Genomic DNA, 25,671 nt, shown 5'->3' with positions numbered 1-25,671 from the left:
ACCCCATGCAGCTATCATTATCACCAACAAGAAGCAAACTATCATTAAGTAGCAAAGTCTCAGCATATCATTTTCCTGTGCAATATCATAGACTCATCTTTTGAAACCACCAGGACAAACTAAATGATAACAACTACATTCTCAACAGTTAATAACTAGTTAAATAATTAAAGTATGTCACATACACAGATAGCATACTTAATTGATCTAACTATTTCAACCAAGGATTAACACTGTTTTTAATTCTTACTGTGGCTTCACTAGCCTTTAGCTGCACTATAGTTGAAGAACAGGTTAATGATTGATCCCAAGCTCTACCAACAATACCACGTACAAAAAAGATGTGTATCACACTGGCAAGACAAGAAGTCTCTTCCTCGGAATCTCTTCCCCAGTGAAAGAAGAGCAAACGCTTCACCTGACACCACATATAGTGAAATGGCTGAAATTAGGAACTCAGTGGGATTTAGCAAACAGATTTGTATCCCATTACTCCCAAAGGGTTATGTTCTAAATTCAGTACTGGTAAGTTTAATTGGTGGTTCTGGAACATTTGTTGACATAACTGATAGCAGGAGCAACAGAAAAGATAGCCACAAGATCACTAGTCATTGTATGAGAAGAGGTGGTTACAAACAAAGCCATGGGAACATGCATTACTCCAATCTTATTACCACATGACTTGAATTAGCAGTAAGAACATTAAAAAGCGTACCTATCTCATTTGCCTAATCCTTCAGATGTATATTGATAACGTTCTTTTCATCTTTTAAATTGCAACATCTTGCTATTTTGTAACCAAAAATTGTCAGTATGAATTGGAGAAATTTAAACTAGAGATTTTTACATTCCAAGCATCAACACAGGTGCTTATTTCCAATTAATCCACCTTAAGGTTACCAGAATTCACTGCCCAGGTTTTCTGCTGGGGGAGAGCCTTCCCTTTACCAAAATTGCTGATGAGAATTGACAAGCCTAAATTTCTAACATTAACATTCAAACTATAAATTGCTGGGGTAGCACTATTTGTCCTAAAGTGCAAAAGTCCCAAGGGTTCATCTTGCTTCAGATTGTTTAGGTTCAATATTTGATTGCTGAGTTACAGGTTTTCAAGAATTATAGCAGGTGAAATGTGTCTGTTGTGTTACTGGGATCAATCCACACAGCAGCAGCTCCCTGAAAAAAAGTAATCTCTGTTGATATTGTTTGACAAGATAAAATATCAGTTTGTTTTGAAAACGCCGACATATCTAGTTTTGAGTTGAGCTAATCTTAGATTCTTATAACCTAACACAAAAATCATAAATGCCAATTATAGTCAGGAATTCAAATAATCAATATTCATCATAGTACTGTCAAACCCTGTGAGAAAACTGAAGTAATGTCACAGCAACAAGGATTCTACAATGAGTTGGCTCGGGCTCATTGGGCGAACTTCAATGTTGACAATAGGGCTGTTGTTCACTGGTGAGAGAATCACCAGCAGTAACCCCATCACCTCCCTCAGGGAAGGCCTGCCAGATTTAAAAGCACCATCAGACAGCCTTCACTGTGCTTACCAGGGATGTAGGAGTCCCACTCACAGGAGCAGCCATCAGTCAGCAACTGACAGCTCTCCAAGATCGATCAACACCACTGAGATCAATGATCATTGCCAGAAACTCATCCACCAAGAATCATTGAAGGAGCCAGAGCAAAAGAGAAAGAGAGAGCTGTTGTTGAGAGGGGTTAGGAATCATAATAAAAAGCAGGGGGTGAATTTCAGGAGGTCCCTCTTCCGAAAGCCAGATCCCTCAGCTGGGCAATGAATGTGTTTGGATGAAAATCCATCCCTCAGCCTCCAACAAATCCCCCACGCACTCGCGCATCAGCTACCAGTTGAATGCTAGTGCAGGAGAGACAATGTGCTTAAATGGGCATCAATTGCCTAATTATGGGCCACAATTGTCACTTTGGTGGGTAGTCCTTCCACAAGCCATCCCATTCCAGAAGTAATCAGGCAAAGGCAAAGACAGAAAGGTGACAGGCTTTCCACCGTGCAGCCTCTTGCTTGACTAAATGCTCCCCCTACCCATCTCTGAACAAACAGCAGGGGGATGGTGCTATAATTCTAGACATTGTGTAGATACACTGCCTTCTGGTGACAGACAGAGCAATTTTGTTAGTTAACTTTGGCATGACTTGCTTCTTTTGCTTACCATGCTGAATCAAACAAATGCAAACAGAGCACATGTCTAAGGGCAGAAATCGTTTCACATTTTAGAAGTTTTCTGGATCAAAATCTGATGATACAAATCTAACGTTGCAACACTGAAATGAGCTTGGGCCATGTTCGTTCAGATGTTCTGCAGGGACCTCTGGTGGCTGACCTGAAACAAATGCAAGTGTAACCTCTTGTTACAGCATCTTGTATCTGAATCAGGAACTTTTTATGCAGTTGAAGCCTGGGTGCATGTGAAGCAACTTCAATGATTCATGCGCTTCTACCCACACCCCTTATAGCCCTTCATTCCTTTTGGAATTGTGCCCTGTAATTAGCATTATTTTGCTTCATTCTGCCTACCAAATCTTAGTTCCATGCATGAAATTCTATCTGCTTCATGCCCTCCCATCACGCTCCTCTTGTTTATCACCTTCCTCCTCAAAGTTCACAATCCAAGATTTTTGTTGCTTGCAAGTTTTGCAGTTATGCCCTGTACACCCAAGTCTGACATTAATAAATATCAGGAAAAGTAGTGGTTCTAATACTGACCCCTGGAAAATCCCACTGTACGTCTTCTTCCGGTCTCAAAAGCAACAATTCCCCTGGCTCTCTATGTTCTGTCAGTTAGCAAATTCACACCCATGCTGCTACTGTTCCTTTTACTCCATGGGGCTTTATCTTTGCTGACAGATCTGTTCGGTGTCACTCTGTCAAATGCCTTTGGGAGTCTCCACACATCATATCAACTGCACTACCCTCAGCAACCCTCTCCATTACCTCATCAAAAAGCTTGACCGAGTTATTAAACGTGGTTCGCAAATAAGTTGCTGGACTTATTCTTAGCCCCTTTTTTGAACAGGAGTGAAACATTTGTAATTCTCCAGTTTTCTGGCATCACCCTTGTTTCTAAGGAGGCTTTGAATATTATGGTCAGTGTCTCTACAATTTCCACTTTTACCTACTTCGCTCAGTATTTCTGGCTGCCATCTCACTGCCTAGGTGATTTATCCAGCCTTTTTAAGAACTTGTGCATGACACAGTGGCTCAGTGGTTAGTACTTCTGTTTCACAGTGCCAGGAACCCGGGTTTAATTCCACCCTTGGACGACTGTCTGTGTGGAGTTTGCACATTTTCCCCATGTCTGTGTGGGTTTCCTCCATGTGCTTGGGTTTCCTCCCACAATCTAAAGATGTGCAGGTTAGATGGACTGGCCATGCTAAATTGCCCCATAGTGTCTGGGAATGGCAGGCTAGATGGGTCAGCCATGGCAAATGCAGGGTTACAAGGATAGGGTAGGGGGAAGGGTCTGAGAGGGTTGCTGTTTGCAGGATCAGTGTGACTCGATCAGTTGAATGGCCTGCTTTAACATTGTAGGGATTCTATTTTCCATTTATCAATATTCAGCACATCCTGTCCATTGATGTCCTCGTTCAGTATGGCTTTTGCAGCAACTTTTGCCTTGGCAGATGCAAAATGTTCATTTAGTACATTAAGAATGCTCTTTGCTTCCATGTATACATCTTCTTTTTAGTCTGTAATTGATCCTATTTTTCCTTTTACCAACTTTTAACTCCAAGCCCAATGTTAAAACATTAAAACATGCACTGTGTCACCAATGGCAGTGAAAAATCACTGTGGCTCTAAACTTTTATGCCTCTGGTTTCTTTAAAGCTGCTTCTGGAAGAAATTTGTCATTCGAACATGTCACTGGGGTTTGCGAGGTCCTTAACTCAGTTCCCCAATGAGGCAGTCAAGTAAGAAGAAGAGTCACTGACGCCGTCCCAGGTTGTTGGATTCCTATAAATACAAGGCGTGATAGACTGCAAGCCCACAGTCTGCATGGAACAAGTAAAGGATGTTTTTTCAATGGGAAAGATTTTTATTCATTTCATGCTCACCCTTTTTATGATTACAAGTTGCTTGTTCTTCAACCTGTACATGTTTACAAAGTTAAAAATCACACAACACCAGGTTATAGTCCAGCACTAGCTTTCTGAGCATTGCTCCTTCATCAGGTGGTTGTCCACAACCACCTGATGTAGGAGCAGTGCTCCGAAAGCTAGTGCTTCCAATTAAACTTGTTGGGCTATAACCTGGTGTTGTGTGATTTTTATCTTTGTACACCCCAGTCCAACACCGGCATCTCCAAATCATGACATACATGCTTACAGCTTATTCTTCATGTGAACCTAGCCTTTGGAACAGTGAGCCTTCTCCTGCAGCTACCTTTTCCCTGTTATTGTATGTTCTACATGTATGTAGGGAGGAGAGCAGAATAATTAAATATTGAGTTATCAGGTTCCTTCAATAAGTGGCATGTGGTCACTTCGCAATACAATACCTTCACCACATCATCAATATAAATAATGTTGTCAGGTACCTTATAGGGAAGAATAAATATTACAGGGATAGATGCAAGCTATTCAGGAAGAGAAGGTTATCTCATCAATAGTTTCAATGAAAACCTGAGTTTGAGAAAGGGTTTTAAAGGTGAAAAGTTATCTTATTAAAGATAGGTTTTAATTAAAAAAACAAACTGAAGAACTGCAGATGCTGGAAATCAGAACCAAAGAAAATAGAAATTGCTGGAAAAACTCAGCAGATCTGGCAGCATTCGTGGAGGGAAAGCAGAGTTAACATTTCGGGTTCAGTGACAAATCCTCAAAACATGGTTTGCACAAAAGACTAAAATATGAATGCTGCAGGCAATGTCAAGACAGAGTTAAGAGGGTGGAGCAAGGTATGGAGGAGTTGGAAACAAGGATGAGGATTATAAATTTAGTATGTTGCAAAACAGTCAACCAAAATCTGCATCAGAAAATTCATAGGATTTGCAAGTACCTTCTGCACTCCTCTGCAGTTAAGGTCTCATAGAAGTTAAGGGATTTAATTCATATTATCTAATTGATACAATCTTCAACTTCCTATGTTAACCCACTAAATTATTTCTGCCATCTACTGTCCTTTGTATGTTGACAATAGTTTTGAGAAAAAACATTCATTGCATTTGTCACAATAAATAAAATATTCAAAGATTAATGAAGTAATTCTGATTACACATTCACTTGTCACATACTTGTCTTACAGTACATACAAATTCACTAATGTACTGTATTCTGAAATGAATTTCAGCTTGAATTTCAACAGCTCTCAGATGGATCATTGTCAGGGGACTCACTCATCAAAAAACAATCAACAGGAAACTCTAAATCTAAAAGCCAGCAAACATATTCAATAAGTGAAATGGCTCTTCAGGAACTGACTTTTTTTTCTGTTCTTTATTCCTTCACTATTTACAACCTGAACCTGTTCATTCCATGCAGCAGTTACTCAATTTTTTATAATTTAAATGTATAAAGGTACAATCAAAAATGAAACATTGCTTCCAGTACCTCAAACACGGTGAGTACAAAGTACATTGATGGATGCGTAGGATCAATACCTTCTAACTTCATTCCTGCTCTGAAACCATTTTTATTCAGTGGGAAGGACTGATACTGTTCAAAACAAGATAATTGCAGTTACATTGTAAAATAATTACAATATATTACCTTGACCTCAGTGAATTTAAATATTGACATCCAGCTTCAATAACATGCTCCTCAACTTTGACACTCAAATATATTTCAGTTAGAAATCACACAACACCAGGTTATAGTCCAACAGGTTTAATTTGAAGCACACTAGCTTTCAGAGCGATGCTCCTTCATCAGGTGATTGACAATCACCTGATAAAGGAGCGTCGCTCCGAAAGCTAGTGTGCTTCAAATTAAACCTGTTGGACTATAACCTGGTGTTGTGTGATTTTTAACTTTGTACACCCCAGTCCAACAGCGGCATCTCCGAATCATATTTCAGTTAGTTTTTGATCACTAAAACAAAGAGTTGTCATAAACATGGTAGTGCCTGTTCTGTAAACTTCTGTGGTTTTAAATAGATTATACACTGACATACAGTAACATCTAACACCAAAGGCAGAAGTTAGGAGACTGCTCCATATGTTTAACCAAGCCTGCAGGAGTGAATGTTTTCCTTTTACTTAACTCCTCAGATTGGTACACTCAGGTTGTGTGCAATTCTGGTCTCCCTCCTACAGGAAGGATGTTGTAAAACTTGAAAAGGCTCAGAAAAGATTTATAATGTTGTTGTAAGGGTTGGAGGGTTTCAGCTACAGGGAGAAGCTGACAAGGCTGGGGCTGTTTTGCCTGGAGCGTCGGAGGCTAACCTTACAGAGGTCACCTGATAAAATCAAGAGGGGCATGGATAGGATAAATAGACAAAGTATTTTCCTTAGTTTGGGGGAGTCCAGAATAGAGGGCATAGGTTTAGGGTGAGAGGGGAAAGATGTAAAAGGGACATAAGGGACAACTTTTTCATGCAAAGCAGGGTGCATGTATGGAATGAGCTGCCAGAGAGAGTGGTGGGGGCTGATACAATTACAACATATAAAAAGCATCTGGATGGGTATATGAATACGAAGGGTTTAGAGGGATATGGGCCAAGTGTTGGCAAATGGAACTAGACTAATTTAGGGTATCTGATCAGCATTGACGAGTTGGACTGAAGGGCCTGCTTCCATGCTGTACATCTCTATGACACTTAGAGACAGTTTTGAATGTTTTGAAAGTTGTTTTATTTTCAATACATTATGTACTTGAAGATATATAAAGTTAAGGAGAATCAAGCCAGTTAGACCTTTTCAAAGAGCAAATATTTATATTATTTAAAAATTTATTCAGTAAGAATATGAAATGGTAACACACACACATACACACACACACACACACACACTCTCACACACACACACACACTCCACTGAAACTGCAGCCAAGGTAGCAGTTCTTCAGGAGTCAATCAATAACTTTCCGAAAGAGGGTTATGGCATTTGAAATTCCTTTTATTTTAACATTACCCATCTCTGTGACATATTCCAACATGTAACAGAGTTAGGATCAAGCTTAAACAAACTGTTGAGAGAGAGATATTATTATTCCATTTTTCAGGCATTCTTGATGTTAATGCCTTTCCCCAGCAAGCAGACATTCTTGTAATATTCTGGTTTCCTGGGTAAATGTTTGGTCATATGACAGAAATGGTACACTTTGGGGATAATGATATTAACAAAGAAATCTCAATCTCCTAGTGTCGAGACTATCAAGATGCCATCAAAACAGAAGTCTTCAGCCCCTTCTTTGCAGAATGTGTTTTTCCTTTGTCTCTGATAGTTTTCTGCAGATGTAGTGATTGTTGCTCGTTGTCTTTAGGCTTTTTCCTAAGTTGAAACAGGACAGTCAGCTATGAAAAGTAAATGCTGATATTGCCAGCGATACCTACATCCCATCGAGCCTGCTCCATTGTTCATCATGACCAGATCTGATCCTCCACTTCAAAACCATACTTCTATTGAGACAGGATTTCAACATCCACTCCTGCTCATTTGTGATGTTAGAGATACCATACTCAATAGCAGTCCTGGTAGTATCATTAAGGTGTATGTTTAAGCTGATGGATGGTGTGCAGGAATTCTATGATGGGACAAGCTCAAAGTGAGCTTCTTCTCCTGCAAGGTAAAAACAATGACTGCAGATGCTGGAAACCAGATTCTGGATTAGTGGTGCTGGAAGAGCACTGCAATTCAGGCAGCATCCGAGGACAGGTTGCCTGTCCTCGGATGCTGCCTGAATTGCTGTGCTCCTCCTCCTGCAACACTGCCTCTAATGTATCAAAGGCACTGTCAGTGATAGAGATGGCAAACATGAATTAGAACTATCAAGAAGGTAAGAAGTTATCACTGTGCATTCATCCATCTTTCAGCTGCTATGATATTAAGTCAATGTGACTGCGTGTTGTATGTCACATAGCTGTGTGATACACTGTGACCTCTTCAGTCTACAAATTAGAAATCTAGAGAAATCAAATGTCTGGAGACTTGTTGACCTACACAAATCACAGACTCGTCATTCACAGCACTCTAAAAATTCACGGAAGTAGTGAATGCAATGACATGAAAGGTTATTCTAATGGGCCTACATCAACTGGAGCTGAGAGCAACAATCTTTGGTTGTTACAATGAGAAGACTGCAGGAGAGAGAGTGATAAGGATACAAAAGGAAAATAAGTTGGTCAATTGGGAAGGAGTTCTCAAGCCTTTTGCACCAACAGTAAATTACCAATATTTCTGAGAACTTAAATGATCTCAGATTTTTTGATATTGGTGGTTCAGTGTATACTTCTTACCTTGTCTCAGTCTATTGGAAGTGCTAATTCTGGATTATCTGGAATCACCTGTTCCCTCAATGTCAATAACTCCTTTCAGTACAATGTAATAGTTTAGAAACATGGAAGATACATTATTCTGATAAATAAAATGTTTTGTCACAGTGTTATATCTCAGATCCATATTTATATCCAGTTTACCCATCTGAGGTGAGGCATTCTAATGGATTTATCTAAACCAGAAAATTCCAAATTCCAATTCTGCTTTGTTGCTAAGTATTCCAGAGCAGAGAAAGTTAATTCTGACAGCAGGTAGGTGGGAGAAATCTCCCTCTCCATCTACAAAGGCCAATACTTGGTTTATCTCCAGTGATTCCTCCTCAGCAGCTCTCGGTATGCATTTGACTGGAGGACCAGCGCTAGTTGTCTGCCTCCCGCTTGCATTTTGCGTTTTCTTCTCTTGCAAGGTGAAAGAGACGCCAGAGTTTGATAAATTAACTGTGTCCAAAGAATTGATGGACAGCATTCATGGATGTCATTGTGTTGGGCTGGTTGTGACAGTGCGTTAAGGCAAGAGAGTATCAGTGGTGTATAGTCAGATGAGGATTCGTGAAGATGTCTGAATGGAAAGGAATGGGTGCACCTGCCAGATGTGATGTTACATTGAGAAATATGCAAGAGACTTGGAAAAAAAATGAAGTGGTTCTGGGTCAGATGTGCTTTAGGATATTCTAAACCTGTCATGCCATTCATATTTCCAGGTTTGTTTGGGTCATTAAACCTCTTCTGTCATTGAACTCAAGAATATGGCACTGCTCTCCTGCTGGTGACCTCCTCAGCAATTTCCAAACATGCCTTTTTGCCTGCTCTGGCTGACATCCTCCTCCCATTAATAGGGAAGACAGTCAGCCACAATTGAATGGCAGAGAAAACTCGATGTGTTGAATAGCCTAATTTTGCTCTTTTATCTTATCGTCTGCCAGAAAGCCCTCACACCCATTACAACATCTCTGGATGGGCCTGGTTGAAGGACTGAGCTGCTTTGCTATATTGTACATCCAGCGGTCCCAGTTTTGGCTCCATCAACACATTCGTAAAACATCACCCCCTTTAAATGAAGTTATTTTGAGACAGTAGTTCAATAAGTGCACAGTCACTTTCAAGGATTTTGTGCATGTGCAATATTTATCCAGAAAGTGCGGACTCTCTGAAGTGCGCACAGTGTAGGCCTGTGCAGCTCAATGGAAACACTGCTCTGTCATGTTTCAAGTTTTATCCAGGCACGGTCCCTTAAAAAAGCAGAGCTGTAACAGCTTAACACGGGACACTGCCGTGGCCATTCATTTTCATTGTTCAGGAAACTCAAAAGTCAGATGCAAAAGCAGTGCCTGAATTAAAAAATGACCTGCTGCTGAAACATACTGGAACCATGCCACTCCCAATATGTAACTGGATCTTCTTTGACTCAGAATCTAGGAAAAACCCAAACCCCATCTCCATCTTTACACCAACAAAAATGAATAGATACTTAACAATTAACCTTCAGAAAGCACAGAAGACATTATATTTATTCATCTTATACTGCAACATACTGTGATCGAAACGTATAGGGCCCCTTATTGTTTTGTAAAGTGAGGAAATGAAAAACAGGGAAACACTATAAAATAAGATCCACCAACATCCTGCGATCTTACATGTTGCAACTTTGCAGGAGTTCTTGTTATGGGCAGTTGATAATGGTAAATGTGCCTGGAAAAAGGATAAGTAGGTCTGAACTATATGAATATTGAGTCACATTGAATAAATTTCTTATGTTAGTCGATACTGAGGCTAACAAAAAAAAGAAGCAAACGTGAATGATTATTACCTCACGAAAGAGCTTGACAAATTATATGAATATTGAGTCACATTGAATAAATTTCTTATGTTAGTCAATACTGAGGCTAACAAAATAATAAAGAAGCAAATGTGAATGATTATTACCTCACGAAAGAGCTGACAAACTATATGAATATTGAGTCACATTGAATAAATTTCTTATGTTAGTCAATACTGAGGCTAACAAAAAAAAAGAAGCAAACGTGAATGATTATTACCTCACGAAAGAGCTTGACAAACTATATGAATATTGAGTCACATTGAATAAATTTCTTATGTTAGTCGATACTGAGGCTAACAAAATAATAAAGAAGCAAATGTGAATGATTATTACCTCACGAAAGAGCTTGACAGGAGCAGCAATAGCCTTTTCTTCTTCTAAATATAAAGCCCAAGACCAGATTTTGTTCTTTTCAACTACAGAGGCAGCTAAAAGAAAATAAATTGAAGATAAATGGTACTCACTTCGCTTCTAAAATTTCAAAATATGTATTTTTAGGAATTCAAAATAGATCTAAACACAGTTTAACTGGCCTGCGATAACTATTTTGAATGGGAATGTTAATCCTAATGTGAATTTAAGTTCTGCTTGTGAATTAATGACCTTACATTCAAAATCAAAAATATCTTACAGTACCTAGCTCTGCAAAACGAGTACAATTATCAAGTTCTCAAGATGTAGGTAGTCTAGAGTTGAATTAGAAACTAATCAAATTTATTCTGCCAATATTATTAGCTCAACCAATATCTCAAAGCTTATCATTCAATTCATTGCTCTTTGTGGAACTTGGCCGAGATCAAATTGCCTGATGTGAATTCCAATAAAGCAGTCAACATACTTGAAAGATCTTATTGGCTGTGAAGAAGCCTATGCTGCGGAAATCACTGAAGCAGACAGACCAGCAATGGATATGTGTGGGATTCGGAGCAGCAGCACTGAGGTTAAAAGGCAGCAGTGAAAACCAAGGGATGCCAGAAACAGAATGGCAGCAGAGCTGTGGGGCAATCAGATGTGATGGCAGTGAGTTTAAAAGAAGCAGTGAGAGTGGAGAGGTCCCAGAAATAATCAAACCAGTGGTAGAGCTGCGTGGGACTTGGAGTGGTGACTGTGAGGTTAAAAGCCGAGAGGTCACAGAAACAAAATCAAAATGTAATGGCACAAGACAGCAGATAGGTGATTGGTGGGTACTTCTCTCTCATCTCATGACTGGATATTGATTTAAGTTAAGACTGTAAATACAGCTTAAGACACCTTTATAATTAATAATTCAGAACTCAAAACTAAATTTCTTCACCTGACACAGTTAAGGAGTTCTGGTTGTCTGACATAAACAAGAAAAAGATTGTTCTAGTTTATGCTTAATTAGGAGTATGGATAAATTAAAAGAAAATGTCCATATCCAATTTAGTTAAGATATGTTTTGAAAGCTATGATTTCTACAACTTGCATTACGTATAAAATCCTCAGCAGTCCAAGCAGTCTGAGTGACCGTGTGTTCAGGAGATTACTCCAACTGAAGCAATTTAAGCTCCAGTCTTGGAATTTGAGGAATAGCTGGGGCCACTGAAGTACACTGATGAGGCTGAGCGATCCATGGATATGTGTTTCACTATGTGGTCATTCCACAGCTTATGGAAGTGCAGACAGAGGAGAAATAGCAGACCACCACTCAGAGGACCAAGCAGGTAGAGATGGAATCCCCTGTGTGTACCTTATTCACAAACCATTTTTTGGCCTTGGAAAACAGTGAGAATGACAGTTCTTCTGTGGAGGTCAGTTAATGCCAATCCCCCATGGCACTATGGGGGCGGTGGCAGCTATTTGTGAATGGAAGAGGTGTCGTACTGGGCTGGAAAATGATATGTTCAATCCAGACCAGCAAGCATCATTTGTTAAGGGTTAATTACCATGGCAATGGGCAATTGAAAGAAATTGAAGTAAGTGACAAGCAGGCCTAATGCAAAAACAGCCTGCTTTGATTGGGAGGTAACCACGTGCCATCGATGGAAAGAAGGCAGTGTAAGACTCACTTGTTTTTTTATATAGAAGTGTGTACAGGTGTTATATGTGTGTGTGCATATATTATGTAGCTTAAGCTAATAGTTTCACTCAATTGTTCATGCCTTTAATTTATTTCAGTAGATTCAGTTTATAAATATTCAGATTGATGAGCCTGTGTCTTGTGTTGATCTTGATCAGACCTTAAAGAACCCGTTAAGTACTTTCAGCCTAACAATACAGAAGGAATTGTGGAAGGCCACACAGTGTTAGGGGATTTGTTAGTGAGGGGAATAGACAGATGCTTCTATAGCCATAGATCTGGCTCCAGGATAGCGTGTTGCCTCCCAAGTGTCAAGATCGAGGACATCACAGAATGGCTGCAAGGTATTCTGAAAGGGGAAAGTGAACAGCCAGAGGTTATGGTCTGTGTTGGAACCAATGACATCAAAAGAAACAGAAAACAGGTCCTGAAAGCAGATGTGAGGGAGTTAGGCAGGAAATTGAACAGCAGGACTTCAAAAAAGTAGTAATTTCCAGATTATTCACAATGCCACATTGTGGTAAATTTAGGAATAAAAGGCTCGAACAGTTAAATGCATGGTTGGAGAGATAATGCAGGAGGAATGGTGTCAGAATCCTGATGGGAGTTGAGACCATTCCTGGGGTAAGTGAAATCAGTCAGATCTGAACAGGAAGAGATTCAACATCCTATGGAAAGGCTTACTAATGCTGTTGGAGTGAATTTAAACTAGGCTGCAAGGAGATAAGACCTGTTAAGTACTTCAGAGAGGATAGAACCTAAGATGGAATTAGAAGCTGAAACATGAGTAATTGAGTCTGGAAGGATGAGTAAAAATGGGGTAGATAAGAAAGATGTGAGTTTAGCAAAGCTAAATGCAATATATTTTAACGCAAGGAGCCTGAAGAGTAAGACAGATGAGTTAATGGCACAAATAGCTATTCTGTTGTACACCCATGAGCATATGACCAAGATTTGGCTGGAAGATGGTCAAAATTGGCAGCTGAATATTCCTGGTTATAGAACATTCGCAGAAGATAGAGAGAGTGATAGAAGAGGAGAGGTTGGTGGGGTGCGGGTTTGGGGGGTCCCAATATTAATCGAGCAACCAATTATGACAGTGAGGAGAGATAATATCTTGGAAGGATCATCAAATAAGACCAAATGGGTCGGTGTAAAAAGTACAAGGGGTAAACATGCTGTTGGATGCATCTCCTAGGGCCCCAAACTGTCAGGGAGAGACAGAGGAGCAAATACATAATCATATTTCAACAACAATGCAACAATAGTGGGGGATTTTAATGATTTAAATATTACCTAGGATAATTTCAGGGATGGATCAAAATTCTTAAACTGCATCTGGGAAAGTTATTTTAGCCAGCATATGGAAAGCTCAACAAGGGAGAGGCAAATTTGGAACTAATGTTGGGAAATGAGCCAGAGAATGTGAAAGGAGTATCTCTGGAGGAACATTTCAGCCATAGTGACCGTAACCTTGTAGATGTAGGATAGTTATGGAAAAGGATAAGGATGATCCAGTGGGAGATTGGAATTCTCTTAATGAAAGGATGGTTGAGTCACCCTTGAAGCAGTATTTAGATATGACAATATTTAGACATTGATTTAGCCTCCAAAGCTATGGGCAAAAAGCTGAAAAACAGCATTAATGCAGTCTCACGTTTGTTGATCAACACACTTATAATGGGCCAAGTGGCCACCCATTCTGCTGTAAAAGCCGATGTGACAATGTGCCTCTACATCACATCAAAATACATCACTTATACTGATATATAGACAACAGTGATGCACAAGTGTGACTTGCCCTCTAATTTTCTTATTCTAAAAGTCTGACTGTCTTCCACTTGGTGCCAATTTGACTTCTCAGCTAAGATTGAAAACATTGCCATGTAGGGCATTTATAAAAGTTATCATGATGATGTAAGACTTAGACCTGTGATTTTCAAATTCCATCATCCAATTTGCTACTTTGGACTTTCATGGGCTGATGTGGTTTTAAACAAAGAACCAAAATCATCAATTTACAGGCATCTTTTGACCACACGTGGTCAAGTTTCAATGTGGATTTGACAACAGCCAGCTGAGCTAAAATTAACATTTAATCCAAAGGCAGGGAAGGTCTCATGCAGGCATGGTTTTTAAAAAAATCTTCATCTCCTATCTTCTCTTTTACATTTGATGAGAACGTTTTCATATCCAACATGTGAACACCAGCTGCAGTTACAATGCAATGAATTTAGACACAGAAATACACAAAAAAAGCTTGTATTTCAAGAACGAAAACAGAAATTACGAGAAAAACTCAGCAAGTCTGGCAGCATCTGTGGACAGAAAGCAAAGTTAACGTTTCAGGTCCAACGACCCTTCATCAGAACTGATTGTAGCTAGGAAAACTATGGTATTTATGCTGAAGGTGGGATGTGGGGAGAGGAAAGTAATAAACCATAGATGGAGATGGAACCCAGAGAGAGAGAGAGAGAGAAAAAAAACAGTTGAGCAGACAAAGGAATGGGTAAAGGTCAGCCTGAAAGATGATATACTTTTTTGTCTCTACTCAAGGAAACTTTGCAATTGGCTCCTTAAGGCGACAGTGGAAATTAGTTAAACACATTTTAATTTGAGGGAGATAAAGGCTAATGACAAAAAGGACACAAATCTTTATTGGCATCCACTCAGGGAGTTGAAAGTGGCCAATTCATCCCACCTCACCGAATCATACGATGGCTCAATAGACTTATATTCCAGCTTAATGCATTTATATTTTGTTCTGACCACACGAAGTGCAATGCATCATTGATTGCATCCATGTGGCCATCAAGGCACCAAGTGTGCAATCAAACCCATTGATTAATTGCAAAGGCCTTCACTCCCTCAATTGCCAGTTGATCTCCAATTGTTATAACTGTGTCTGCACTCACTTCCCTGGAAGCTGCCATGACTCTTTCACTCTCCAGTAGTCAAGGGTTCTGCAGTTCTCTATTTACCACCACATGTCATGGATGAATTCTTGGGGACAAACAATATCCCTTGAAGAGATGTCTACTTCCCGCTGAATACAGCACAGGACCAGGGAGAGAAATCAAGGGCCTTGGTACTTCTCCTTTCTCCAGTCTTGATAAATCTACACCCCAGTCAAATCCTCCGTCCAATACCTTCAACAGTGCAGCATTGGGAATCATAGTCACAATTGGATTGAACTGTTTTATATTGGCTTAGTCAAACTTTTTGCCTTTATACTTCATGCTTTTATTTATAAAGTCCATCCAATTGCTCAGGTTTCATTGTGACAGACTTTACAACTACTGCTGTAAGAGACAACTACACATGCTTTAGTCATTCATATCATGCAACTGGCTCAGCTTCTTTGAGCCAGACCGAGCAATATTCGGACAACACATCCAAAGACCTGAAACTTGCAAGCACTGCAAACAACAATTCCACGTACAAATAAAATACCTGGAACTGACTGGGACATAGTCTATTGGCCCACGACTCTTGGCTTCACTTCCAAGTTTAAAAATGGAAATAACCTCCAATAAACTAGCACCAACAATTCAGATACAAGGTTGTCCTATTTCTATCCAATACTAGTGGGATTTGTTAACAGACAAATTACACTTTGCATTGTGTGATAAATCTGCTTTCGTTTTAAACTAAAACTAACCAAATTTACAAATGCCAAAATCGAGCTTACACTCAGAGAGTAATGCTGATGCTGAAAATCTGAAATATGAGTGCTGTAGATAAATTTGGTCAATAACCTCTGTCATTCTCTGCACAGACATCACCAGACATGTTGAGTACACTCAACAATTCATGTTACAGTTGGGGCAAAAATAACTCTTTTTCACCAGCCCTCCATGATAACATTTTTAACTTTTGTGATGACTCTGGGAATAACAAGGCTTGTATTCCAGTCCACTACCTCAATGAGTCGTAGTAGGGTTGGAAGGTTCGTGTCAGGTTTTTTTGAAACAGAGACCAGGATTTGGAGTGTGATATTGGTAAATAATAGCTGAAGCAAAATACCTGGTTCTATATTTCTCTGTCAGATGAGATTTCTTTGGATTATGACACCATAAAAAAAACTATATTGGCTGCGTATGAGTTAGTGTCTGAGGCATATAGGCAAAGATGCCAAATTTAAGGAAATAGCCTAGGTAAACCTATATTGAATATGAAAGGATTAAACAAATTAATTTTAACAGGTGGATACAAAGACTAGAAGCTGAAACCATGTACGAAGCTCCTAGTGAGATTCTTCGTTTAGAGGAATTTAGAAAAAAACTAACTACTTTCCAAATAAGAACCCTTGTTGAAAACTGTAACTGCTAGATAGGCAACAATAATGGCTAATGATGAAGAATTTATCCATAAAACGAATTTGGAAGGGTTAGGAAATAGGAGAGTGGAAGGAAAAATTGGTAGTTATGAATGCCCCAAAGTCTGATATTCAGATCAGAAAGGGAAGTATGGAAGGCAGAGGAAAAAAGTGAAAGCCGACTTGGAAATTGAGACGGGAAACCCATGGGCCTTATTGGAACGCGTGAGACCAAAAAGGAAACTTTAAGGAACAACTGCTTAAGTGGGATTCAAACTCATGTCCTCAAAACATTGGCCTGGAGGTCTGGATTACTAGTCCAGTAAACTACCATATGCTACTGCCTCCGTGAAGATTAGAAATCCAAATTGTTGTCACTGTTTATGTTCCCATACTAAATCTTACATACAGTTTAACTTGTCAATGTAGTTGAGAAGGCAACTGAGGGTTTTGTGGCCTGCTTGATTAAGACAGAGTTTGGTTAAGACTGAAGTTTTTCACTATGCCTCAGCACACGTGACAATAAATTTAATTCAATTCAATTCAAGTTTCATCCAGAATTACTTCAATTTGATGACGAGGATTTTAATTGACTTGAGTAGCATTAATTCAGTTAAACAAGGAACATCAACTTTCAAAAATATAAAAACTCAATACAAAATAAATTATATTGCATTTTTCTTAAACTAGATTAATTTGTTTCAATAGGAACAGATCATTGAAACTCAGAACATACTCTGTCTAGGGACTGTATAACTGGATTCATTCAGTCGACTTTGTCTACATTCCGTGTGACTGTTGTCATCCATGAAGTGTGCCCTGATATTTTTTAAATCTTCTTTTTTCTCATCCTGTTGTGGCATTCAAAGAAAAGTCAGATTTAGGTTTTGTCATATTTGCTAAATGTTTCATGTTCAGAATGCAGATATCCTTTTACATTGATGAATGTCTTTATATTCTTAATACTGTAAAATAACATTAAAACATAAGCTCTATGGAGCAGAATTCTGAGAAAGTGCACGAGGAATCATGATCAAGAAATTTGTCTTCATGAATAAAATTCAATTCTCATTCTATGATATATCTCTGACTGTGTATTCTACACATTCACACTCACCTTCAACAAAATTTCTACAGCTCATCTACAGGTAGGTTTATTTTTATTTATTTCTAAATTATTTTTATGTTACACATGAAGGGTTAGAGCTTTCAGTGAATAATATGAGTAGTCTAAAGATATATCAACTAACAACTGACTCTCTCTTCACTCATCTTACCTGGCATGCCAGCCATATGAATAGGTGCACGAGCCATTGTCACAATGGCTGACCATTAAGGAACAGATAGGGTAGTGTGCAAGAAACTACTTCTGCTAGATTAGTAGGGCTGGAGGCAGTCAAAAAATTAGGGAAACTTCTGAATGCAATGTGCGGTAGAAGTTTGGAAGACTTCCATGCCCAACATTCGAAGCTAAATTAATGACTAATTTAGAACTGAAATAATTAGATTTTTGCTAACTGAAGGTATGAAGGGATATGGAGCAAAGACAGGAAATGAAGTTATTTTGCAAATCAATTGTGATCTCATTGAATAATAGAACAGGCTCAAAGAGCTAAATGGCTTATACCTGTTCCAATTTCCTCAGAATAAGGAGTTTTAAACTGACTAAAATAACAACGGAGCTGTGGATGCCAGAAATCTGAAATGTTGGCATGGGAATACAGTGGTGTGTTGAACTGGCAGGTACCTGGAAGCTAAGGGTCATTTTACAGGTGGAGCGTAGGTGCCGACATTTTGACTCAGGCCTGCTGCACTGCTGTAGCGAAACTCAACTTGAGCTGGAGGAACAACACCCCATCTTCCATCTAAGTACCTTACAGCCTTCAGGAGGCAACACTGTGTTTCACATTTCAGAATGTAAACACCCTCCTCTATGTTCCTTATCCTCCTCCCACACTCCTAGATCCTGCTTTGTATGGGTTGCTCACAGCACAGTCAACCCATTTTCAATCATTTACATTTCTGATAGCACCATACCCAGCATTATGTCTTTCTCAACCTATTATCAACTACCTCTTTGTTTTCCTTTCCCTTTATCTCTGTCCAGGCACAATCTCCGTGTATCCTTTTCTCTCTCTCTCTTTCTCCCCCCCACCCCCACCTTTCATCATCAGCATGAATACCATAGATTCCCAGCTATTTTCAGTTCTGACATAAGTCACTAGATTTGAAATGTTAACTCTGCTTTTCTCTATACAAATGATGTCAGAACTACCAAGTTTCTCCACCATTTTCTGTTTCTGCTTAAAGTTTCAACTGAGTTGACTCTTACTTCCAATTTTTCTTCATCTCAACAGGTCATCCCAACAACATTCCACCTGGTGCATTATAAATTGGAAATTGGTTTTGAACTTGTTGTTGTCTCCACACTACATGTTGGCAAGTGTTCACTTGCTCTGTGGCATGGCAATTCAGTAGACCACATTCATGTAGCTTATTACTAACATTTTAAAATGAGAATGAATATAGTTTTTAAGTTATTAAAAGAAATTTTCCCAGAAATTAAACTTCTCTATTTGACTTGCAAATGTATTTTTTATCTTCCACATATAATGAATCATGAAGGTATGTAAATGATCACTATTGAATTTCTCAAACAGAGCCAGCTAACATATTAGTTGCTGTCATATGAGATGGCAGAGGGTACTAAAGGTCTCCTGGAAATGCTTGTCAGCACCTGAACACAAACCAGAAAAGCAGCTATGATTTATATGCCTAACAACAAAACAACCTTATAGTTAGGAACATGATATGAATTGAAGTGTGGGGATCAGAAGGTCCTGTAGGATTTTCTATCCATTAAAATTAATGGACTCAAAAGCCTGCCCTGCTATCAAAATGTCATCCTGGCCAGCAAAGTTCTTTGTTCAAAATGTATCTTCACAAAAAGTTTGCAATATGCATGGACCATGTCTATACTAAATACAAGAGAAAACATACAGAAATGTTAAGATAACCAACATGAAGAGACCACCTCCATACATTAGGTGATGCATTATGCTTTCAAGTTCACAGATTTACTTTCAATTAGCAAAGTGACACAACAGCATTTTCTGTGTATTCTTGAAGGTATTCAGAAATACTTAAAAATTGTCATGATTTCATGCATAGCAAAATTGTATCAGTTAAATATTGGATGAAGCATACCTACCACCTGCTCTGGCTCAGTCAACTCATAATCATATTCTTCATCTGATTCTGAACTAGGGCTTAGGCACACCTTCCTTTTTCTCTTTTTAACCCGTTTAAGTATTGCTCCAGCACTTCTCTTGATTGCTGCACTTCCCATTCTGAGCGATCTGTTAATTAATCAAAGCAAAATTGTATATTTTTGCTGTTTTTATAAAAACATATACAGAGGATTAGGAGATATGGTGCCACCTAACTGAAGTTGTTAAATTGACAATTTTTTAATTAAACGAGTTAAATAGTTTTGAGAATGCCAAGCATATCCATTCATATCTCACCAGATACTGATCAATATAATTTTAGGTAGAAATCAGTTTGATGTATGCGCTAGCCTCAGTGGACAATAAAAAAACTTCTTAATTTGAACTCACTAAAAACCTGATCACACCTTAAATCTTCTTACATACAATGAATCACTCTGTGTGTAGTATATGACTTGGTTTAATGAGGAAGATTACAACTACTTTCCGCAAAGCAAGATTCAACAAACAACTAATTGATTGATTATTTAGTCAGCTTTTCATCACATTGAGATAAAAGCCTCTATTATTCCCTGAATAGTGCCTTGGGATTTTTAGCATCTTCCTCAATAGAAAGAAGCAGCTCAGTTTAACAACAACTCAATATTACCTTGGAATGGCAATCTAGAGTGTGAGCTTTAGGTTTATGTTTAGAGCTTGAATTCCCATGCCCCTTCTGAGGGACAAGAGTGCCACTAACTGTTCTATTTTCTGCTCATTTTATCTTATTCCATGAGAACAATTCAAGTTTAATGACCAAACTACATGTCAGAAATTTAAGAATTGGAATTACATTCACTCTCAATCCCCTTTCCTCCACTGAGATTATGTTCAGTTTAGTGGATTTCTCTGTAACACTTAAAGCTTCAATGCTGAAATCATCAGAGTTGTCATGGTTACAGATAGTGTTCATTTGATGAGAGCATCCACACAGCTGTCTGATTTGTTTTTCAATTGCCAGCAGCCTGCTGGAAAATATTTCACATAGTCTGTGATCCTAGTTTGTGAAATCAATTCACAATGCAGTATATGCTTTTCTGTGCCAGGATGTAAAATTATTGAAATGTTCCAAAGCAATTTAAGTTCCTTTTTTCAATATGCATTAATTTTTCAACCTTTCCATTAGTTTCTGTGATATTCCATTTGGTAGTCCATTGAGAGTCAATATTTCATTTTGAGTGACACCTTTTACTATGGGGTTATAACATAAGGCTGGGTAATTGAAATAGTTTAAGGTCTCAATGCACCAGGCAGATTAGTCAGGGATTCAGGTCCTTTTGTTGGTACTATACTTTGACATGTCTAAATGCACAGACCTACAACTTCAGTTTGGATCAGGACTATTATCCATGTTGAATTATACTTTAAATTGGGTGATGTCATATGACCAGTTAGAATCAATGATACTGAGATTATCAATTACCTGGCACTTTATTTGATCCATCAAATATGCTCTACCATTATGTTGCAAAATTAAAGTTATACTCTAGCCATTACCAAAAATGAAAAGATCAACAGTATGAAGAATGTATCCAAATGTAACCATCTTACTTCTCTTTAAATTGCCGCAGGCAAAGCTCACTGCAGAACCTTCTATTGCTTCTGATTTCATTCACTGTATAAGAGTGACCACAGTTCACACAGCAGCAGGCACTTTCTATATGTGGCAGCTCATTCATGTAAGACATACCTGTCTGTTTCACTGTGAGAGAAAGAAATAATAGGAAAAATATATATATTAACTAAAAGACTTTTCTGGTAAATTGCTTGCATATGTGTTATTCACCAGCAGAACACACTCTTTATTTTTAATTACTGACTTGCTAATGGCTCAGAATTTTCAATCAGAAGATAGTTTTTGCTGAAGTATATCCTGGAAAATGTGCCACAAGGCTACTTGGAAATTGCAGCTACCTGGGATTTTCCTCGGAAGTTTAAACTTCCAACAGTCAATTATTCTGCATCTGGGACCCTCCACAAAAGTCTACAAGTCTGAATTAAAGTTGCAGATGTCAGAGGGCTCCAATTCACTTACCTGAATAGTTAGCTACACAAGAAAAGCTCAAACCTTGAAACCTACTCTAACTCCTGGATAACTATAAAACTGGCTCCTCCACCCAGCTAACCTGATAATACCCCAACACAACCTCATCTAATCACACTCTAAACAAGCACCCCTCAAACCAAAACTGTCCGCATCCTAGCGCCCTGATCCCACCTCCCCCAATCTGAATACCCCTCAACCTGACCCAACTAAACTGAACATCCGTCCTGACACAGCCACCCCCGACGTGATACATGATAACTCAACACATTCCAATCCAATATGCCCACAATGTAACACCTCCCAAATTTATCTGACTGCACCTCCCTCAACCTAATACCACCACAACCTGAACCCCCTCCAATTTGAAATCCATCCTAAGCTTGCCACTGCCATCCCCCCTCCCCCGCCCACCTGATGCACACTGACCCAACATCCCATCAACACAAAATATCACTAACAATTTGTCCTGGTCCATCCACACTGGTGCTAGGATCAAGAAAACACACCAATGCCTCTACTTCCTCAGAAGGCTAAGGAAATTAGCTTTTGCACAATGACTCTTACCAATGTTATAGACATTCCATAGAAAGCATTCTATCCGGATGCACCGCAGCCTGGCATGGCAACTACTCTGCCCAAGACCACAAGAAATTATGGAGAGTTGTAAATGCGACCCAGTCCATCACACAAATCAGCCTTCTTTCCACTGACTCCATCTACACTTCCCAATGCCTCAGAGAAGCAGTCAACATAATCAAAGACCCCTCCCACCCCAGTTACACTCTCTTCCATCCTCTTCCATCAGGTAAAAGATACAAAAGTTTGAAAATAGATATTAACAGATTCAAGAACAGCTTCTTTCCCGCTGTTATTGGACTTCTGAACAGACCTCTTATATATTAGAGTTGACCTTTCTCGGCACCTCCTCGGAGGCTGTAACACTATTGATATCTTTCAGCTCAGCAAGCAAACCTACATCCAGAACCTCAACCTGAGCTACAAATCTTCTCAAAACTCGCTAACTGTAACACTATATTTTGCATTCTGTTCTGTCACCCTGATGTCCTCATGTAAGGTATGATTTGTCTGGATAGCACATTAAACAGCACTTTTCACTGTATCTCGGTACATTTAGCAAGAATAAATCAAATGAAATCAACCCATCACCCATGTCACCCTTCCTCCAGCCTGACACTGCCACTGTGCTGGCAGCTCCTGATAAACCTGACCTTCCACCTCTTTCCCCGCCACCCACAACCAGCCAACACCACAATGGCTACACCCCACAAATAACGCAGCCGAATTCTGTCATCCACCTACCTGTCACCTAATGCCTCATCCCTTGTCTTCCTAATTCTTCAGTCACCTCCAACACTATACCTTCATCTGCCAGTGTCCCTCGAACTAGCTACTACATTAGCCAGTCACTCAAACAGCTGCTACCCTTACCTCTCGTCCATCTATCCTGTCCCCCTCACCTGCCCACTGGCCACCCAACCCCCTGCTGAACACAATTCCCTTCCTTCCATAGCCAAACTGCCTTTGAATCTTTATACTCAACAATACAGCAATCACTGCTGTAGAAGGGAGTCATCATTTAGCCTAAGGGCTGATCTTGCACTGTGCTGGAGGGTCCAGAACTCCACATTTCTCAGGTAATCTAAAGCAGAAAAACAGCTAGAAACCTGGAGCTTCAAGGAAGGTAAGCAAAAAAGGAATGGACAATCAAACTGTGATTGCCAGTGTTTGGAGGATTAGTGTTGATACAATGGACAGTGAGGTAAGTGGGCATATGTGTTATATGAACAAACACTGGTGCTCCTGGAATGTGAGGCTGAGAAGTTTCTTTAGTTTTTAATCAACCACAAACATTCTCTGCTAAGTTGAGTTCAAAATTCTTAAAGTTTTTAATACATTTCTATCTGAGCATCAATTAGGATCAAAAATTAACCTTTGTGTTTCAATTTCACACTGTATTACCATCATTTTCTACAACAACTGGCATGCAATTTTACATTTAAAGGCAGTTTGAATGTATGGTCATGCAATCTTTAATTGTCTGGCATTTTTTTATTCACATGTTAAAATCTGAACATGTAATAAACAAGATGGGAGTCAGGAGGTTGAAACAAAAACAGAAAAGGCTGGAGAGACTCAGCAGGTTTGGCAGTGGACAGAAAGCAGAGTTAACATTTTGAGTCCAGTGACTCTTTTTCAGAATGGTGGTGTTTGGAGGATTTCTAAGTTTGGACTGATTTCTTTTTTTCTGACATATTTTCAGCGGCTAGTTTATGGAAACATTGGAATGAAATGAATGTTTAAGAAAATTAAAATAGCCCAATGAGATGTTGCAGCTTTACAATGATTTATATGACCGTGAATGAGGTGGTGCCCTCCATGCTGAGTTCCCTATTCCACTAAACCGCAATTGGGAACTACCAGGTAGGAAGCTTGGATGACAGAAGAACTCAGAGTAACTTTAGCAGCAAGCTGCTGCAGGATTCCTTCCACTTCCCACCGGAAGTCCACAATCCACTGACAGAAAATGGAGATAGATTATATTTTGCCTGCAGATTGTACAGGACTTCGGAAGGTCAGTTCTAAAGGATTTAGGGGAAAAAAAGGCTATGCATGTGAATCATCATTAAGATGAATGTAATAGAACATGTTAAGAGCAAGAGTTTAAATGTAGCGATATATATGCAATGCCACTTTTCTGTCCAGAAGAGAATCAGAATATTTCAGAAATGCCAGCGAACATTGTTGCTCGATTAGTGAATTATTTTGCCTTTTATATTTGTTCTTTACAATGCATTTAAGCAATGACAAAAGTGTGTAATTGAGTATTAAATTAATGTGTCACTCTTGTCATAATAGGCAATAAAGAGAAAAAGCTCAACCGATCACATACACTACGATAATGTTCCAGGCACTTTTTTCTGATACGTTGCTCGCAATGGATATGAAAAAGTATATAATCCTGTGGTAAATGTTGGTCTATATGTAAGGTTAAAGAAAAACTGTTCTATTATGCTTCAATAAATGAAGAGTTTTTTTAATTCATTCATCAGATGTGGGCGTTGCTAGTATTTATTTTCCATCCTGAGCCAAGTTAGCTGAGAAGTTCTGTTATTACCGAATTTGACTTTACAAAAGGTAGTAGTTATAGAGTCATAGTCATAGAGACGTACAGCATGGAAACAGACCCTTCAGCCCAACCCATCCATGCCGACCAGATATCCCAACCCAATCTAGTCCCACCTGCCAGCACCCGGTCCATATCTCTCCAAACCCTTCCAATTCATATACCCATCCAAATGCCTCTTAAATGTTGCAATTGTACCAGCCTCCACCATTTCCTCTGGCAGCTCATTCCATACACGTACCACCCTCTGTGTGAAAAAGTTGCCCCGTAGGTCTCTCTTATAAAATGGCAGTCTTGAAACATCTACAAATCAGTGATGTTCTTGACTAAATCCTTTTTCGTTAACCCATAATTCTTTGAAACAACAATGCAGATTTTGTCGCACGCTACCCATCAAGAACTGGACAAGGCTCTGTTAAAATAGACTTAATGTTGCATTTCCATCTGCCTTTTGTTAGACTACAAAACATAAATCTGACTCAGTCAGCAGCCTCATTAAAAGTGTGCAAATTATGTTTTGATGATATCATCTGAACCTCAAAGGCATTTTTAC

The 25,671-nt window shown here is 39.1% G+C and overlaps 1 protein-coding gene across 4 annotated transcripts in view; it reads right to left on the bottom strand.

The window, feature by feature from the left end:
• Positions 1–25,671, bottom strand: part of l3mbtl1 (L3MBTL histone methyl-lysine binding protein 1) — a 93,926-nt gene that overhangs the window by 37,200 nt on the left and 31,055 nt on the right. For 3 of the 4 annotated variants that reach the window (XM_043710564.2, XM_043710565.2, XM_087994831.1), the window contains exons 6-10: positions 21,478–21,628; positions 19,869–20,016; positions 17,394–17,508; positions 10,632–10,726; positions 5,596–5,700 (exon numbers count right to left, since the gene is read on the bottom strand). In XM_043710564.2, the coding sequence (XP_043566499.2) occupies positions 5,596–5,700; positions 10,632–10,726; positions 17,394–17,508; positions 19,869–20,016; positions 21,478–21,628 (614 nt within the window). The remainder of the gene's footprint in view (positions 1–5,595; positions 5,701–10,631; positions 10,727–17,393; positions 17,509–19,868; positions 20,017–21,477; positions 21,629–25,671) is intronic. The other variant, XM_087994832.1, reaches the window with a different exon arrangement.

Source organism: Chiloscyllium plagiosum, unplaced genomic scaffold, assembly GCF_037043375.1.
Source record: "Chiloscyllium plagiosum isolate Xiang-an unplaced genomic scaffold, Cpla_swu_hap1 HiC_scaffold_15, whole genome shotgun sequence".
Lineage (NCBI taxonomy): Eukaryota > Metazoa > Chordata > Chondrichthyes > Orectolobiformes > Hemiscylliidae > Chiloscyllium > Chiloscyllium plagiosum.
The sequence above is the reverse complement of the archived record's forward strand: the minus strand, read 5'-3'. Positions and strand labels throughout refer to the sequence as shown.